The 18,946-nt window shown below is 41.3% G+C and overlaps 1 protein-coding gene across 3 annotated transcripts in view; it reads right to left on the minus strand.

Moving 5' to 3' along the window:
* The window catches only part of ITPK1 (inositol-tetrakisphosphate 1-kinase), a 140,498-nt gene extending 133,539 nt beyond the window's left edge, over window positions 1-6,959 (minus strand). Inside the window, exons 1-2 of one of the 3 annotated variants that reach the window (XM_005520177.3) lie at window positions 6,888-6,959; window positions 6,447-6,625 (exon numbers count right to left, since the gene is read on the minus strand). In XM_005520177.3, coding sequence (XP_005520234.1) covers window positions 6,447-6,541 — 95 coding nt within the window. In that variant the 5' untranslated portion in view covers window positions 6,542-6,625; window positions 6,888-6,959. Of the gene's footprint in view, window positions 1-6,446; window positions 6,626-6,763; window positions 6,781-6,887 lie in introns of those variants that run through there. The other 2 variants (XM_088057784.1, XM_088057785.1) reach the window with 2 other exon arrangements.
* Between the last annotated feature and the right edge of the window lie 11,987 nt (window positions 6,960-18,946).

Here is an 18,946-nt window from a genome sequence, read left to right on the forward strand (position 1 = left end):
TGCTTGGGGTTTTGTAGGGCTTTTTTTTTGGCAACACTGTCAATTTGTATTCAGCCCATGATCTGCAAAAGAATGCAGATCTTTCTCAGAAAAGCTGCCACCTGACCAGGCTTATTACTGTTTCTTGCTGCATATCAGTTCCAACAGGCTGTGGTAAAGGGATGTGCCATAAGGAAGACGCAGACTTCCTGAACCTGAGGTAAATGATTGCTAGACCACAAAACTGAGTCGCTATGAAAGGGTGATTGTTGCAGTCACTTCTGTTGTCCAGCAGCTGCACTGTGTTCCCATGAAATGGTTCTGCAAGCTTAACACCGTAAGCTTTGTGGGAGAAGAATGCCTGGCAGTAGGTGCTCTCAGAGATTAAGAAAACGCACACATATCCAGCTCTTATGGGATATAGAGTCTCTACACATTACAGGAAGAGGGAGCAAGAATCCAGAAATAGACTGAGCTTCCCCTCCAAGAAATACACCCTTCTTTGCTACAACCTTCAACACTTTTTCTCGGCTTAATACAATTTCTACCATTAGGCCAGTTGTCTTAGTTAAAAATTGATGTCAAAGAAACTTACCCACCCATCCAGCCCACAGTTACTTCTCATGATATAGTATTTCAGACTAACATAACCAACAATGGGAGCTATTGATCAACACACATACATTTTATTTTTATGGATTTTAAGGTTGTAAAAGCTAACTGGCACAAGTCAGATATTTAACAAAAGTAGTATTTAGGGCTTTTTGTGGGGAATTGGGGTTAAAGAAAATCCCCTGACTTCTTCCTGGAAAAAATATGTAATATACTTCCTGCCTGCTATATAAAGAAACAGATTAATTTAATACCCTGAAACCAGCATTATTCTTAAATATGTCTTAAAACTCATGTTTAGGTTCTTGTGCACAGGCACACAAGAGACTAAAAAGTTTAGAAGAGGAAAAGAAGAACCATACAGATCTACAGCACTGACAACACTGCTTACCATTTCATGGTAGATTACCAGATAGTGTTTCTCATGTGCTAAAATAAAACTTAACAAAAATTAAATGGACAGAAGCCAAAGAATCAATTTAGTCTAAAAAGAAAGGAAAAATAACCCAAACAAATTCAAGCCTCAGAGAAATTTAAATTAGGCATACTAATATTTTGGTAGGGAAAAAAAAATCATTGGTTGCTATGTTCAACCTGGTGTCAGCCTCAAAACAGCTTCATCATAATACAATGAAAAAAACTCAAACACACCAGAGTGACTTGTCACAACAAAATGGTCTTCAGCACAGGTGACAGATGCTCTTTTGGACCCACACACCCAAATTTCTGTATTAAATCCCAGGCCTGCTGAACTGATACAGGCCACAATTCAAGAACATGGCCTTAAGTTTCAAAAGAGTAGTCACTAGTGAATACCACATGGGAATCTAAACTGGACCAAGACAACTCAGCTTCCTGCATGTCAGGGGATGCTATCATTCTGTCATGGATGATCTCACAAGGAGGGAAGATGACAATTTGGCTTGCTCACTAATAATCAAGACAACTGGGCTTTACTAGAAGGCATAACTCAAACAGCCTGCTTCCATTGCCTTCTGTGGGCAGAATTTGAATTTCTCAGCATGTCTATCATTTCCTGAAAACTTCTTCCTCACAGATACTCACCCAGTTTTATGAAACAAGAAAAAAAATAAAACCAACAAACAAATAAACAAAAACAAACAAACCAAAAATAAAAGAAAAAAAAAACCCACAGCAGAGTAAAATCTTACCATAAATAATCTGGTCATTAGGGTGTACAAGCACAGTTCTTCTATCAGTCAAATTGTGGGATTTATTACGACATGAATTACATCTTCAGGCAACTCTTCAACGCCTTTTCTATTTGTTTTCTACATGCCATTAAGAGGAAATTCTGACTTTTTATGCATATAGCTACACAGAAAAACTACCAAATTACCATGAAAAGTTACAACTACACACACGAATGCTTTTGTCCAAAATAACTGAGAAGTAGCTTATCATTTAGAATTGGGTGACTTTAAATTATCTCCTCTTGAAGTGTATTTCACTTCACATCACTATAACTTATTCATATTGCTGTGACCTTACTGCCTCATATCTCCAGAGCTCCCCAAAGAGACCATAGTAACAGCTGACAAGCAGAACAACTACCAAGGAAATGGAGGCATTTAATGAGCAAAGAAACATTTGTAAATGGCTGCACCTCCCTAATCTTAACTGGTGCCAGACGCATACAACTCATTTTCTGAGTAGATATATGCAGTTTTGCACATATAGGCCACTTTTCATATGGCATGAACAGGAGTCTTTTCATCCACAATGTCCACAGAGACCCAGCAGTATGCATATTTTACAAAACAATTGCATGGGCATCTAAGAGTCCTTACCACTGTCTGACAGTCACACAACAGCTCTCCCATCTCTATAATGGAATGTGGCATCTCCATTTCCCTAACTTTGTATTAGTGCTCAGGCACCTGTACAGTGACAGCCATTCCAATATCAATGTGATGAGCATGGAACTGATTGCATTGAGAGTCTTTGCCAGCTGCAAAATCATTAAACCAAACCTGAGACAGAAGATAAGACCAAGCAGCTAGAAAAAGGAGGAACTGCTCCTTTCAGCAGCAGCAGGGACATGTGACAACATCAGAACTACACACTTATATCACAGGCTCCTAAATTCTCTGTTAGGAATGCCTAGAAACCTTGCTTTACTTTTCAGCAGGGCACAGATACTCTATATTTTGGCAATAGACAGCAACCTAAGAGACTGTGCCACCTTAGAGAAGCAGAACATAAAGGTTCACAAGAAAGTCTATTTGAGATGCACCAACCAGACATTTGCACACTGCAGTCCCGCAAGGACCCTACATGCAGGGAACTGCAGCCACGGCATATACACTGGAATGCAGGTAATTCCAAGTACAACACAAAGCACAGTGTTCTAACAGCTTTACTAAAAGCAAAGGACAACTTGCCAATAGTGATAAATTGCCTGACTAATGAATTTACTGACAGTATAAGAAAGATGTACCAAATGTCCTGCTCCATACAAAAGAGCTCAACCCCATATCACAACTGAAACAAGAATGCCTTTATATCAGCAAGGCTGAGACAGAAATTTTCTTCTCACCACTGAAACTGTACTGATGCATGGCACAGAACATAAAGTCTTGCTCCGATGTCAGCTTACGAAGAGCAGCTTATATAGAAAAGAGCTGTTGGGCAAAACCAAAAACCACCTCAGGAAACAGACCAGAACTGAGGACACACCTCATCCCAAAGGAATGCCCTTGCCATAGCGCTTCAGACATAGCAGGGAGAATGCTCCACAGTGCCAGGTTAGTCAAAGTCACATTCCTCTCTATACACAGTGGCAGGTTCAGCCAGAGGATCAGAGTGAGCTTGGCCCATCTTCAGGTTTGGTCTCCCCTGAGAGAGATCAGCTACAGGCTTGAAAGCAGACTTCCCAGGTGACAGGCCAAGCACTCTGTCTCCCAGGTCAACAGCTCTTGAGGCACTATTCAGAAATCACTGATTCTCTGCAGCAGGCCTGTGAAAACACACTGCCTTTTTGCTCGTCACTCTGCTCAGAACCCCCAAGGAAATGTAGAACCATTGAGGTCTGCACTGGGGTGCAACTCAACAATTTAGGATCACCGGTCTGCACTATAAATGTGAAGGTAGATACAACCACAGACACCACCTTTATCTTTACAAAGTTATGTTCTACAAAGAATACAGCTCAAGTGGGACATACCTAGTCTGTCACAGTGAGAACCAAGCACGCAGGTGAAGTCAAAGGCCTTTGATATCAAGAAGATTCCCTTGTGAATAAAAAGATTAGGCAAATGTCCCAAGATACTATGTTCAGGTAGAACAGATCTCTTGTCAATCATACAGAGAGTTTCAAGATGGATACAAACATGAGGAAAGTATTTAAGGTTCCTGCCCGGTATTTTGTGAAGCAGAAAGCTGAAGCCAGGAATGCCTACACCCCAAAGCGACACCTTAGCTTCCGGTCCACTCACACTGGCTCATGTCTCATCTCAGCTCTGACAATCTAACCTAAAACCTGGAGCCATGCTTAAGAAAGCAGTCTAGCACTTAGAGTCTATCTCTCAGAGAATGCTTTGAACAGATTTTGAAATGTGTGTCCGTGGCCTCTTTAGGATGTCAGTACTTTGCACAAGAAGTGGCTACCCTGGCAAACTGTAAAGAAATAAAGATTCACCCAGCATGCTTCAGGAGTTCATTAGGAGGCTCCTTTTACTTTCCTGGACTATATAACTGCTTCATTACAAACTTGTACAAACAAATCTGAACTTTGTAGTCATCCAGAAAGTATATCCCTAGGCAACAGGCAAATAAATTCCAAGTAGCAGTCACCATAAAGCACATGGAGTAGACAGACAGATACATAGTCCACTCTAACACATGAATCACTGTACAGGAATGAGTATGCTTGTCTTGTTTTTTACCATACACAAGATTTCTAGTAAGATGTATGTTAAGCTTGGCACAATTGCTTCTACAGCAGAAAAAACCTTACAAGCACACAAGTTACCAAGGTATTATCCATAAAATACCTGAAATCTTTGCCTAAATGAATGCAGCTCCCTTTGGTGTCAATAGAAGTTACTAGAAATGAAAACAGAGCATCCAAGATATCAGCAGAATGTGTTCCAATGACTGTACTTAAACCAAACATCTAACTCTGCTTGTACAGAAACATTAATAACACTTTTAAAAGTATCAAAGCATGCATGAACAGCCATCTCTATTCAGCATCTGTGAACGCTATTCAAATTGAGCTTAGCCTGTACAGGATGAGCTAACTTAATTTTCACCAAGAAATTAGTAAAGTGTAGCAAGAGAGATACTTTGGGGTCAATTTTCACAGCAGCATGATGACCCAAAACTATTAATAAGTTTGTACAGTACACAAAGAAATTGTAGATCCATGTTATGTAACACAAGTGTAAGGAATTTCTAAGGTAGAGTGAAAGCAAAGCACTTAGTCAAAAAGAGAAACAAGGACAATGGAGGGGAAAAAGTCAGTCTTGGAGATTGCTAAATATAACAATGTACAATACATAATATAAAGAAGTTTTTAATGGATTTTCTGAGATTCACTGTAGTTTCCAGGCATTAAAAACAGCCTATAACAAACCTTAAGGCCCTAAAAATTACATTTTTTTGTATACCTATTAGAGGTAAAAGTGGAAAAAAAAAAAAAAGTTCAGCATCACAAAAACTCACCTAAAATCTCACACAAGGGCAAAACTTAGCATTATTCATGGACGAGAATCTTGCTTGGAGAACCATATGAAATTAGACATTAAACCAGAACTTGTGGCCTTTCTATACTTTAAAAAAGTCTAGTAAATTTTGCTGAAGTTTGACAGAGGGGGTACAGAATGCCAAATACAAAAGCTGATGTAAAAGTTTCTGTCACTTTCCTGAAATAGTTTTCTGTTCTGCCTCCCTCATCTTTACAGAAAGAAGTGCTGTCAACAGAAATTTCACAGGGACCAGTGTTTTTAGCATTACATGCGTTAATTAAAGTGCATTTGAATTCTGTAAAGTTTGCAGCATATTTTTCAATTATTGAAACTGTTTTAGAATCCTTGTTACAAATTTGGTATTAAAATGAAGTAAGAGAAAGCTGTTATTCAGTACCAGAAGCTGTAATGCATGTGTCACAAGATGGAGTTTAAACTCCCAATTAAATAATAAAATTGTGTAATATACTGCAAAAATTATTCTCTAAGCTATTCAGATAAAGTCAAATTACAGCTTATCAAACTAACCTTTTACCTCTGGGACAGCACAAAATAGACGCAGTTATACCATCTTCAGATGTCTCATTCACATTCCAAATGAATACAAGCTTATTCAGGGGTTTGTAGACCCTAATTTTACGTGTTTTCACAACGTGAAGGAAAGTTATTCCCAAACGTTTGACTTTTTCTAATAATAACTCGGCTTCGAAAGAGGGTCCGCAAAGATCTCAAATTACCCCATTTCAACGGGAATAGCAGAGACATCTCGGGAAGTAGGGGACATAAATGTACCCAGACGGGCAGTAACGTGGGGCTGTGCCGGGCCCTCGCACGCCCACGGGGATGCTGCACCCTCCCGGATAGTGTCTCCCTGGAGCGCCCGGCAGCGCCCAGGTGAGCGGGAGGCAGGAGCGCTTAGCCCCGGCCCGGCGGCAGCGGGGCGGGGTGCCCGCAGCACTGCGAGCCCTGCGGCCCCGGTCCCGCCGGGCAGAGCCGGCTCCGCGGAGCCACGCACCGAGTGCGGTACGCCCGAGGGCGGCGCGGGCCCCGGCCGAGCACGGGGCGGCCCCAGCCCCATCTCGGGGCCGCCGCCTGCCCCGGCGGCCGCCCCGGCGCTCCCCGCGGCGAGGGCCGCCTTCTTACCGGCACAGCTCGGCGAAGGCCTGGAAATTCAGTTTCCTGATCTTCTTCTCGCTGAGCCAGTATCCCACCCGCTTCCCCTTCAGGAAGGTCTGCATGGTGCCGCCCCGCGAGCAGGGGACCAGTCCCGGGCGGCGGGGCAGCGCGGCCGCCGCTCGCACTCGGCGCCTGCCAAGCGACGGCTGGAAGAGAAGCAGAGAAAGGAGGATCAGCCGGGTCCCCGCGGCGGGCGCTGCCCCCCGCCCGCCCCGCTGAACCTCCGAGCCGCGCCAGGCGCAGATCCCGGCGGGCGGGCAGCCCCGACAGGCCCTTCCCCGCACCGGCGGGCAGCTCGCCGAGGCAGAGAGAAGCTCCCCGCTCCCCGCAGCAGCCCCGAAGCGCCCAGCCGAGCAGGCACGCCGCCGCCCGCCCCGCGGCACGCCCGCAGCGCCCGCACGCACGGACCCCGCCGCCGAGCTCGCCTCCGTGCCCGCCCGCCGCTGCTGCTGCTGCTGCGCGGCCGCGGTACTGCTGCTGCTGTTGCTGCTGCTGCAGCCGCTCAGCTCCCCATTCGCCCGCTATTCACAGCCGCCTCCACTTCCTCCTCCTCCGGGCCGTCCCCTCCGCTCCGCTCCCACCCACCTCGCGGGGCGGGCACCGGGACGCTCCCGCCCCTCCGCAGTACCGAGGGGCCGCGCCCGCCCCGCGGGCTCCGCACCGCCGCCGCCAGGGGGCGCCCGCGCCGTCGCCTTAAAGAGACAGCGCCCCTTTCTGGGCCCGGCCGCGGGGCGTGGCCCGGGGATGCACCGTTGGATTTTGGTTTCCTAGGGAGGAGCAGTTTTACGCAGTTCTTACATTTCCTATTGGTGCTACTAAAAGTGGTTGGTCAGTGCATCTTTCACAGAAAAAAGGTTCCAAGTAAACATGAGTCTTCAGTGCAAAACCAAGGATCTTCCTTCTTCCAGCATTTGCAAGTATCTGCAGGGATTAAACAGAGTTTGCAATAATAGCTATCTCATATTTAACTTTCTTTTGCAGGAGGCAAAAGGCAGGCAATGCAAGCATGGACTGACATTCTAATTTTGGGGTTGTGCATCTCTAAATACTGAAGCAGCTGTTCTGTGCTTCATTTCAGAGGAAGAATCTTTCAGTCTGAATTACTGTGCTGTCTCCCAGCAAAGTATTTCCCCGTTGTTGTTTTTCCCCTTCATCTGAAACGAACACGATTTGAGCCTGAACATTTTTCTCTGTCTCTCCAGGAATGGAAAGCCTGGCCTTTACAATAACAAAGTCCTTCACAGAGGGGTGGGATTGCAGTACCTGCAATCCTGAGCTGAGGTGCAGATGATGCTTCTATGATGACGCTTTCTGTGAACCAGCCCTGGAGCCCTGTGCAGTGGGAACTGCTCAGCGAGTTCTGCTGACTCACAGTGCCACAACAAATGTGGTTTTGTAACTTCAGCAGAGTATTGGAAAAATGGTACAAGTATCCATGTGAAGGAAAGAAGAGTGAAAGCCTTAAGAAATATGAAAGGGGCAATTGATTTAGGGAGTTGGTAGAAAGCATTTTACATTCCTGTCATTACTCACATGAACACTGCAGTCATCTTGACCCAAGGGTATATTGGAAAATAGGCAAGGAATGGAAACACCTGCAAACAGCTCATACCAATGGTTTTTGAAAATATATATCATAATATTTTTTTCCCCACTTGTGGTTGCTTTGAGGAATAAATATCTTTATTTTTCTCCTTCATCTTATTTTCCACTGATATATTCTAACCTTTATTTTACAGAACACTTTTTATCTTAATCATATTCACACATTTTTTCAGTTTATTAATTAATGTAATTAGAATTAGTAAATGTACTTTGATAGCATGATTCTTGCTGCAGAATGTTTCACTGATATTTAAACATTTTATAGGAGCATGGTAATTTTGGAAAAAATTTGTAACTCAAAAATAGAAGACTTTATCAAACATTATCAAATTAATATGAGAATCCTGAAACAAACTGACTTGGGTTTCTTGTTATGAAGTGTTTCGTTTTGCCAATATCAGTGCTTTATTTCAGCTATCATTTCACTGGACTTATTTTAGACTTTATTAAAATTTGCATCTGTATATGAAGCTCAAAATTTGTATTTGTATCAGAATGGAATATGAATGTATTGAAACATGAAATTATTGAAGTCAGCTTCCCAAATTATTTATTTTTGAATGTTTCTTTCTTTAAGAAATGTCATAGCTTCAGACCAATCTAAAATACAGTCTGGAGGGACAGAAATATTTATGTACTTTTTTCCAGATGTGGGAGAGCAGGTTTTTAGAGGTGTTGAGCATTCCTAGCTCCTCTGGAAATGAAGCACATTCACTAAAAAGGAGGAATTTACTTTGCTGCAATATAGACAAACTTGAATGACATATATCAAAGACTAGGTTCAATCTTCAGAAGGAGAAGACTGGTAAATGCCTTCATTTTAAACTAGACTTTTTGAATCTTAATCCTTGAACAACTGCAGATGTGGGAAACATATTTCACCTGATGTGCCACTGGACTATATCTTGCTGCACAATGTTGCTAAATAAATTACAAACCTGTGTTTACATTGCAGAGCTTGTTCAGGCAATGCCAAACCTTCGACCACAGGAAGCCCCAGGGTAATGTTCACGCAATTCCTGATCAGAAGCAAGCTGACTATTCATGTGACTTTCTAAGGCCCAACTCTGAAAGCTGCAGCTCATGAGCTGCTTCATGCTAATTAAAGGAGTGAGGGTTGATTAGGATCTTGAGTCCTCTGGCAACCAGAAGTATCTTCCTCTTCATCTTAACTTCAGCTACAGCCCAAAGCAGGTTTCCCTTGTTTAGCTGGAACCTCTCACACCTTGTCTTCTAGCCTTTTCAACAAATACAGGGGCTCTGACAAGACTGGATCCTTGCAATGTGGCACAAGTTAATGAAATTCCATGGAAATTCATTTAATAATAACATGAGACCTCTCTACTTGATTAGTTATCAAAATATATTTTCTCAGTATTTTTTGAATTATTTTTTCAGCACCTGGCAGAAGTCATGATAGGATCTTTTGCAATGAGCAGGAAGAAGGTGGTGAAGTGATTTACATTGCCTGCAGTTTAGGGTTTTTTACTTTTATTTACATATTTTCTTATGACAGGATAGTTGTAACTATCCTGCTGTGGATGGGCAGGAGAGAGGGCTGAGCCCTCTGTATCAGAACAAGTCTCCCCTTTCTCCAGTCAGTCAAACCACCAAGTCAGATCATGTGCCAACACAGCACTGCTGGAATGAGGTTGTAGGTAGGAAGGAACACAAGGAAAACTCTGCATGTGCTGCACTACAGTTTCTGGGCCCTGAGAGAGGGAGACTCAAGAGTAGTCCAGGTTCTGCATGTGGAACTTGTCATCACCAGTGAGGCAGGCAGAGAGAAGTGTATGAGAAGCATGGTGGGCTGCCATTTCCTCAGGTCTCTGCTACGTCTACAACCAATTCATCATTGCAAGTTTCATCAAAACGATAGATAGGATTTCTTTCCACAGTGGTTCACTAGAGGATGTGTGTGACAGAAGCTGAGTTTCTACAATTTATGGTTGTTTTTTGCTTAATTTCTGGCAAAACACATTCTGCAGCTATTGTCTGGAAACTTTTCTAAATGTACTCTTGGCCAGCAGCTTTTAAATGATAAATCAGTGAAGGTTAGTCCTGGGGGTGAGAGCTCATTACTGATGTCTGAATTCAAACATACCACAGCTATCCCTTGCCAAGGACCACGAAACAGCTGCCCATTTTGGGGCTCTGGTCACGGCTCCCAGGAGGTGCCCTCTGGCACCTGATGCTGCCCAGCTGCTCTGCTCTGAAGGACTGGGTGTCCATGGAGATGGCACAGGACAGGCCTTACCAGCTGGAAATCAGACAGTCATGGCACAGTCAGCTAAATCAGGTGTTGCTGTTCAGAGCCACAGTTCCTCCAAAAACTGCCACTTGTTCTCACTTTTGGCCACATCCTCCTTCACAACAGTCGATGTGCTTATGTGGCTGTGAAAGACCAGAATAAGGAAGCCAGGAACTAAGATGGACTTAAACAAACTCAGGAAGTTAACAACAGTATTTAAGTCTTAGCCTAAACCAATTCCTTAGTCTGGATCACCATTCTTTTTCCTACCTTTTCATAGTGGCACAAGACAGTGAAGAAGTTGGAAAAAAGAAGCCAGGAAGAGAAGGCATCAAACTGCCTCTTTTGGTGGCAATCCCAATTCACAGCAGCAGCAGGGATGGGGAAGGCATGGTTCACCTCTACTCCCTCACTCACCTGACAACCTATGCAGTTTATGCTTCAGTATTTTGATTTTATAAAGAAAAGGATTAATAAGCACTGCCTGAGGCTTATTGGTATTTCTGATCTTTTAGAGATCAGAAGAAGGAATTCAGCTAGAAGAGCTCAAAACCCTTCCAAAAGAGGGTAACAATGCCTGGCAGATGACCAGCCCATGCAGGGCCACTCAAGGATTCCTGAGCTTGCATCAGCCCCAATGGAGTGCTGCTTAGATGGCTGCCTATCACCCTGAGAGCACAGCAAGCTCTTCTATACCAGCCATGAAAACAGGATAACTATAGGGTTTTTTGAAACTGCAAGAAAACCACCTGCAAGAAAGGTACATCTTACTTTATATACATCTCAAAAAGTTTTCTATCCCGAGCTCTGATGAATGTGTATGCTGCAGGAAAGTAAGAAAAGGTCTGGCTGCCAAGTTTGCTTGCTTGTCATGTAGCATGTTGGGGACAGACTCTGTATAAGCTCATAAGCCAAGGAAAGCATTTCATCAATGAATAAAGAATTTAAAGCCACAAAAAAATCTATGTGGCCAAGACAAAAGATGACAAAATCCTGTGCCAGTATAATTATGTCAGTAGGAACAGATTTTTTCAAACTGAATAACTTCTGCTAGTCAAAACTCAGCTGTGGACAGAGACACAGCTACATTACTGAAGCTCCCTTGCCTTTACTATGGCAATCAGCTTCATGGAGAAAAGGCTCATACAAACTCTTTCAATACAGACACATGGAGATCTATATAGTTAGGTGATTACTTTAGCGTAGTTAAAATTATTCAAACTTTATGTGTAAAGAGCTTTATGTGTAAGGAAATCCTGAAAGATTGTTCTCTGAAGAATTTTGGTGACCTCACAGTTTATTAGGGTTTGGATTGAGACTTGGATAAGGATTAAGTTGCAGTGACGTTTTCTCCACCTACAGTTTCATGCTAAAAGAGTTTCTGCTTATAGCTGTTTGTGATTTTTTAATCAGGTGCACCTATAACAATTCTGGGAGTATGCTTATAGCAAAATGAGCCATCTTACCACATACTTTGCATTGCTGTAATTTATTATTTTTTAAAAACAGTGTAGCTATTTTTAATATAATGAATGTAAATCAGACTGACATGGACACATAACTCATACATATAAATTCATATAAAGTGACCTGGACATATATGAATCCTATATGTGCCATATTTTGCTGGCTTACATCTGTCTTTGGTTCTTCTGTTGAGAACACGTTCAAGGTGACCTAAAGAACATGTCCTCGTTCCAGTGGTTCTCCACTTCCATGAGTTGTTTGGGGCTACAGTTAGACCTTTTAAACTGCTAAAACTGAGAAAACAGGAAAGATACAAGTCTGGTGTGGGCCACACCATCACTTGCACTTTCTTCTTATGCTCCTGGCTCCAGTGATTGAGGACCCTTTTCCTGTTTTGTTTAAATGCTTCCTTAGAGTTCACCAACAGTTCACAGGCCATTGTGCTTGCTGATTTTGTACAGTCCCATCAGGAGACACTGTCTTTCTTCCCTGGGAAGGGCAGAAATTTACATCTTTTTCAAAAGCTACCACAATGTATAGTCTTACAAGTACAAAAATAATAGATGCAGAAAAGCATTTCCAAAGCCCCATGCCAGCAGTATTCCAAATTCTACTAACTTTAGTGTATTAAAGAAAAAAACCCAAACAAACCAAATCCCTCCGATAGTATCTCCAGCATATGTGAGCATGTTACAGAAGGACATACCTCATTTTTGCCAGTGACATATAGAGGAAACTCAAGCTTCATTGACAAGATGTAAAAAAGCTTTTGGAAACAACCCCAATCCTAACCAAAATGAGCTTCCCTTCGACAGATAAGAGTTCTTTTGGACATGCCACGACTAAACTGAAGTTAACTAAAGATGCTCCTGTGAGTGATAATCCAGAAGCACAGTTGGGAAAGACTTGTTTTGGGTCAGGTGCTGTTCCTCTAGTGTTCACAAACTTTTCATACTTAGGCATCAGTAGTGCACTGCCTTGACTCCTACTTACTACTTTCCTAGAGGCAGGAATATAGCCTGTCTTGCTCCACCAGTCACCCCCCGTCCTCAGATTTTTCCCACTCAGAGTGCATTTCAAAACATTATCTAATCCCCACACTCAGACTAAAATCCCCACACTCAATAACCAAAAGAGACTTTTTTTTCCTTTCTTGCTCAAGTACCAGTCTCATATCCAAAGATTAAACTATACACATACATCTCCACATTTCCAACACTGTCCTGTTAACATCCAATTTCTACCTCCTACTACATGCAGCCTTACATGTAGCAAAGAACTGGAAATTCAGGAGACAAGTAAGTTATAGAAAACAGGAGCTAATCATCTGTAGTGTGAAAGGAAAAAGGGGAAAAAACCCAAGCCAAATTAACATCAACAAAAAGAGCTGGAATAAATCAACTGAGACCACAATTTGGTTATAGCTCTGAGCATTTACTAGATGCTCAGGCTTGTAAAGTGAAATAGATAGCTCATTTAGAATCGCAAACTTTCAGACATTTCAGGTTGCCTAGATCCTGTAAGACACTTGCATTTGCATAGATGATAAATTTGGTTAATACTTCTTGTGTCACTGTACTATTAAATTTATTATCTCACATACTCAGTGTCTGACAGGCTGTAAATAAAGCTTAGGCAATGAGCCCATCTGAATGCAGGACCTGTTATAATCCCATAGTGTCATTATGGAGCTGCCTGCACAAGTACTGCTTCCCAATCACTTTTCTGACAGCTAAAAGGGACGCTTCCATAGACAGGATCACAGCAAATATTCCTAGTGGTTCTGAACAGGCCACTTCTATGCTTCATATTAATGTACCACATGTACAAGAGCTGACTTTAGAGTTGAACATACGATGCCAATGCTTCTCTTTGGGATTTTCCCTTCTCTCAGAGCTTCTGGAGAGGGGAAGGAATGTTAGTGACTGAATGGATGAAGACTGTTTGCCTTGAGCCTCAGTTTTCTGGTGTTACCTCTGAAGAAAGCTTTTCACATGGATGAAATATTTGTCCTAACCTGTGCCTATGAAGATTCCCATTGTTTGATAAGGGATGAGCTAACATTGTACCTATCATCCTTGTCCCTTCATCAGAACCCAATTTCCATTACCAAAGTGCCAACTGTCCCAATACATATAGAAGCCCAATGTCTAAGAGGTCTATGTACTTGTTTCTGAAGTTGTGCAATAAATACAGATACACACACACTCTCTTTGCTATTTATTTGGGAAAACAAGCTAAACAAATCAGATGGAGGACAAGTTAGAAGAATGTTCTTCTTGAACTCTCAACACTTTGTGTAGTGATTATTTCTGTTCCATTTGCACCAAGCCTATGGTGGGTGCAAGTGGGATTCTTTTCACATGGAGGCCTGCCAGGAGAAATCAGAGAAGCTGAGGAACACCCTAAACCAGAGGAAAGCACTCATGCCACCATTTAGACATCAGAGGCCTAAGAATGTGCCAAGGAGCTGTCATAAAAGTGTCATAAAAGTGTTTCAAGCACTTAAGTAAATTTACAGCTACTTGGACTAGAGAGTTCTCTCAAGAAAATGGTTTTATAAGTCAAAGAATGAAAAGTTAGCCCAGATGTCTTGAGGTAAAGTTGATAGTGGTTTCAGGTTAGATTTTGGCTACTCTGCAAAACCAAAAGAACCTGCCAGAAGGATTGACCACAATTTGTAGGATATCTTCTGAAGATGATGAAGCCTGAACTGGGATGGGGGAGAATAATTCGCATGTGAGTCTTGTCAAAGGATCTCACCTATTCAATCTTGAGAGAATTCAAACCTGAACTCTTCTTTGCTAATCATCTCCACTTGCTATCAATGACAATAGCCCCAAAAGACTGGTTTACTTTCACTGCACACAGCTGGAAAAAGGAGAACGTGCAGCTGTCACAGACTTTTCTACAGTTACAAAACTATTGTGTTGCTGGCTAATGTTGGTGGGGTTTTGGGGGGCCTTATTTGCGCAGATTTCCAGAGAAGGGGCATCTACACCTTCTGTTCTGCTGTTCTTTCTGATCCTGCTGGGTTAGGGTGCCCACCAGTGCAGTGCTGGCTAAGCAAGTCTCTAAGCTAATTTTCACTGTTTGATGCCACTCCAGAAAAGCATCAGGCTGCCTAATTTCACCAAGCTAAAGATTTTCCACTGCTTCAGAGGCTGCTTTGCCAGAGCACGTAGAACTAGCCCTTCAAAAACATGCAACAAGCTGAGAATTACAGTTTCTAGCTAGTGAAAAAAGAATGATAGAAGATGAAAAAACCTTGAAATTGTAACTTCTGCTTCAACATCAGGTCAGGATAGGTTTAAGTTTGCATCACAATCTACTGCAACATCATCATTTATGCACTGGATTCACCAGTGAAACACTTCAACTGGTAACGGTCACCCAGAACACAATAAACTCCCGGCAAACAAGCTCTGCACTATGCAGAGGCATCATTTTAGTACGGAGGTGCTCTAACTCTTATTAAACAAAGCAGTGCAGAAATGCACCTACAGTGACACACTAATTTAAGCCAGATATTTTTCATGTGGAGAAGGTTGGTTTGGATGCACTAAAACTTGTTACAGTCTCATAGCAGCATATTTCTTTACCTTCTCAGTACCTTCATGTTGTTACGATGACTATGTTTATATTCTGCTGGTGAAAGGCAAACCAAGCATACATTTGTGTGGAGAAGTGGACATTTCCCCTCCCTAAGAATGCCAACAAATGCAGTAATAAATGTGCTAAGCTGGAGACATTTAAATATTCACTTGGAATTGTATGACAGAGTATGACAGTAAGCATTACTGAAATTAAATTTTATATAGCACACAGCAGCAGTGTCCTGGAGTAATTTTGATATAAAATTGTATTTTCTCCCAAATTTGCCCTAAACCAAGATGAGCACCTTAAAAATTCTGCACAGTAAGGGAAAAAATGTAATGCCTTTTGTTTTAAAGATTTGCAAATACTGTTTAATGTGCTTTTGTTAAAAAAAAAGCAAATACTTACTTACTAATAAATTATTGAAATATTCCCTTTGAGAGTAACCAACTACTGTTAATATCTCTGTTCAAATGTTCGAGTCATTCTGGATCTCTATGCTGATTTCTGGTACAGATCTCTAGCATGGGCTTCAGAAAAAGGCCAATTCAGGTATAAGGCTAGGTGTGTACCTAAAAGTTTCACAGCTACAGTGAATTAACTTTTATTTTTCACTGAAGATAAACAGGACAACAATAGGAGCCCTCCATACACAGGACGATAAAGATTTACTTCCAGTTAATGAGATCTGTACGAAAGCCTCCCCTCTCACGCCGACCACTCAGCTGAGCTAGTGCACTTGTGGCAGCTGAGCTGAAATCGAGCACCTCAGTGACTAAAAAGGTGCTCTACAGGTCTGGAACTTGGATAAACCATCAGGCACTTCAGTCATTCAGTCTGTCTCTGACAGTGATTTCCCATTGCCTCAGACAAGTTCTGGGTTTTTATAATCTATGCAGACATTTCTGTGACTAAGAACCTATCAACCCTCACATTATATGGATGGATATCTCATAAATATGTCTCTTTCAGTACATTTTAATGTTAGTAACTATGGGTAATTCCTAACCTCTAACAGGACAGAGGAAAGAGGTTTCTAAAAGACACACATATAAACTTTTTTTTTGTTTTTATTTGTTTGTTGTTGTTTTGGTTTGGCTTTGTTTTTGAAAGGTTAGATTCTGCAAATCTTAAACAATATGCTGTCTACCTCCTCCAAACCTCCATCCTGGTCCATGTAAAAAATTTGGGATACTTTGAATTTGGGAAAAGGCCCGATCTGAACTGAGTTCTTTCACTATTTGTTCAGTAAAAGAAAGTTTCTGGAAAATCTAAATATAGATACTCCCTGCTGCATACAGTGTTACAGTCTAGAGCAAGGTACACCCCAGAAACTGGGAATCTCAGAAGAAACAATAACTAAATCTCTTTAAAATAATTCCATGGTATTAATGACTGGCTTCACATAAGCAGCACTGAAGGAGAGATAAGTAGTGGAAATTTAAAAAAAAAATCACTCCTCTTGCGAGGATGGAGCAGTCATTCTCTGAGATGGTCAGATGTTTCCCTTGGACTATCTATATGGACAGAAAAAGGATTCTGTTTTTCTTTTTAACATGGGTTATTTTTCACTTAACTTGTTTATATGACCAAACATGCTTACAGCAGGAAACGCAGCATGGAAATTCAATAATTGTTCTTTTCTGGCAGTATGAACCAACTTTAGTTGAAAACATGGAAAAGCAGAATTCTCAGGAGTTTAATGGCAGCTTTGGAAGTGGACTTGGGGTGGTTTTTTATATTATTTGCGGGGATTTAATTCAAAATGACAAATTGTAATGAATAATGGTTTTGCTTAAATGCAATTTATAGCTGTTAACTGGTTTGACAAAAAATCTGTAGGAAAGCTCTCTTTCCTCCAAGGCCAGTACAATGCTGGGTCATATCACTGCAGCTGTGAGATCAATATCTGCATTGCTTCTGCATAAACTGTATTTGCCCTCTGTTTGAATAAATGTGACAGAGAGAAATAGTCCATTACCAGACACCTCTGTCCATATCCTTTCAGTATGTTTTGTCAGTTCTTGCTCAGCTTTGAAGCCACTTTGTAGCTGGCTGAAAAGAAGGTAAAAGCAAAGATTGTCTCTCTTTCCCGCCAGAATTGTTTTACTGCAGCCAATGCAGCCATGAGAGGTACATTCAGAGGTAACTAATGAATGAGGAGCAGCTCTGTAGTGAAGACTAAGAGTTCAGCCTAAAATATCAAGGCCCCTCTTCATAAAAGACTCAGTTCTTTATAGGCACTTTGATAAAGGATAGTAGTGTGTAATTCTTCCTTTGGCAGATGTTTACCGTGGATTTTTGAGAGAATGAGATAACTATTTAATGTTTGTAAACATTAAAAATTTTGTTAGAAAGATGATAAATATTTCTACAATTAAGAACAAAGTATGGATGGTATTCAAAGAACCTGGATAACGTGTTTGTCTGAAGCTTAACTCAGATGTTGCTGCTGCTAAAAAACAAACAGTAGAAGCAGAATTTCAGGAACTGAGAATTAAAGATTAAGATAATTTAAGGTCCCAAAAATTCAAAGTATACAAAGCAAGTTAAAAGTGGAAAATATCATCATTTAGCTCACTGAATAGTTCTGCATCATGTGGTCACTGTAGCCAAACCAGACAAATGTACTATTTCAATTTGAAGTGAGAAGAAATAAAATATATCATTTCCATCCTCTAGAAAAGTTTCTTGCATGCTCTCAAATGAATGTGCTACACTCTATAAGAAAACAGGTGTCTCCAACAAAGAGGTTCAAAGAAAGACAGCAGACTTTCTCTGACATGTATAGACAAAACAACCACCCAGGAAAAGAAGGGAATCAGAAGATTATAGCCTTAGTTTCAAAAGAAACAAAAGTTCTAAAACACAAAGATTCATAAAACATAAAATAAAACATATGAATTGAAGTAAACTAATGTTCTTGACTCACACTAAATTATAAGAAACTGATCAAAACAACTTATAACACCACAACAGGATTCTATGAAACCCACTGTAATTATATCTAATAAATAAAACTGCTACAAGCTGCAAAAACACTGGGCATTTATGCACTCACTGATAAAAATTCACTTAAGTACTATAAACATTGTTCTGGACAAAAAAAAAAAAGGCATTCACTTTTCCCAACATCCCAAACATAGTTTTTTCATGCGTTACTTCAGATTCACTTAAAAACCTTTCCCTTCTGTATTTCTTTATAAACACAGCATTAACTCCACTTTTGACACAAAGGAGAGTTGGTCCATCTGGAGCTGAGGGCAGATGCCATGTGAGGCTTAGGTTTCCAAGTGTGTTTTCTTTCTCCAACCAAAGCACTGGTTCTTCAGTTTGTTCTGTGCCCTACCTTTAGAGCACAAGGAAGAGATGTGAGCTTGTAAGTGTCTGAATAAATCTTCCTTTCTTTCAGTTGTCCTTCTTCATAACCGGCAAGTGAGCATTTTCAAGAAGCTTTGTTGCTTCATGCCTTACTCCTCAGAACCTTAGCCCTAAAACTAGTCTAACTCTCTTTGCTTAAGGTCAGGCATGATCTTCGTAAGAACAA

This window comes from Pseudopodoces humilis, chromosome 7, assembly GCF_049639895.1.
Source record: "Pseudopodoces humilis isolate 2021_Gansu_Grassland_sample_001 chromosome 7, ASM4963989v1, whole genome shotgun sequence".
Taxonomy (NCBI): domain Eukaryota; kingdom Metazoa; phylum Chordata; class Aves; order Passeriformes; family Paridae; genus Pseudopodoces; species Pseudopodoces humilis.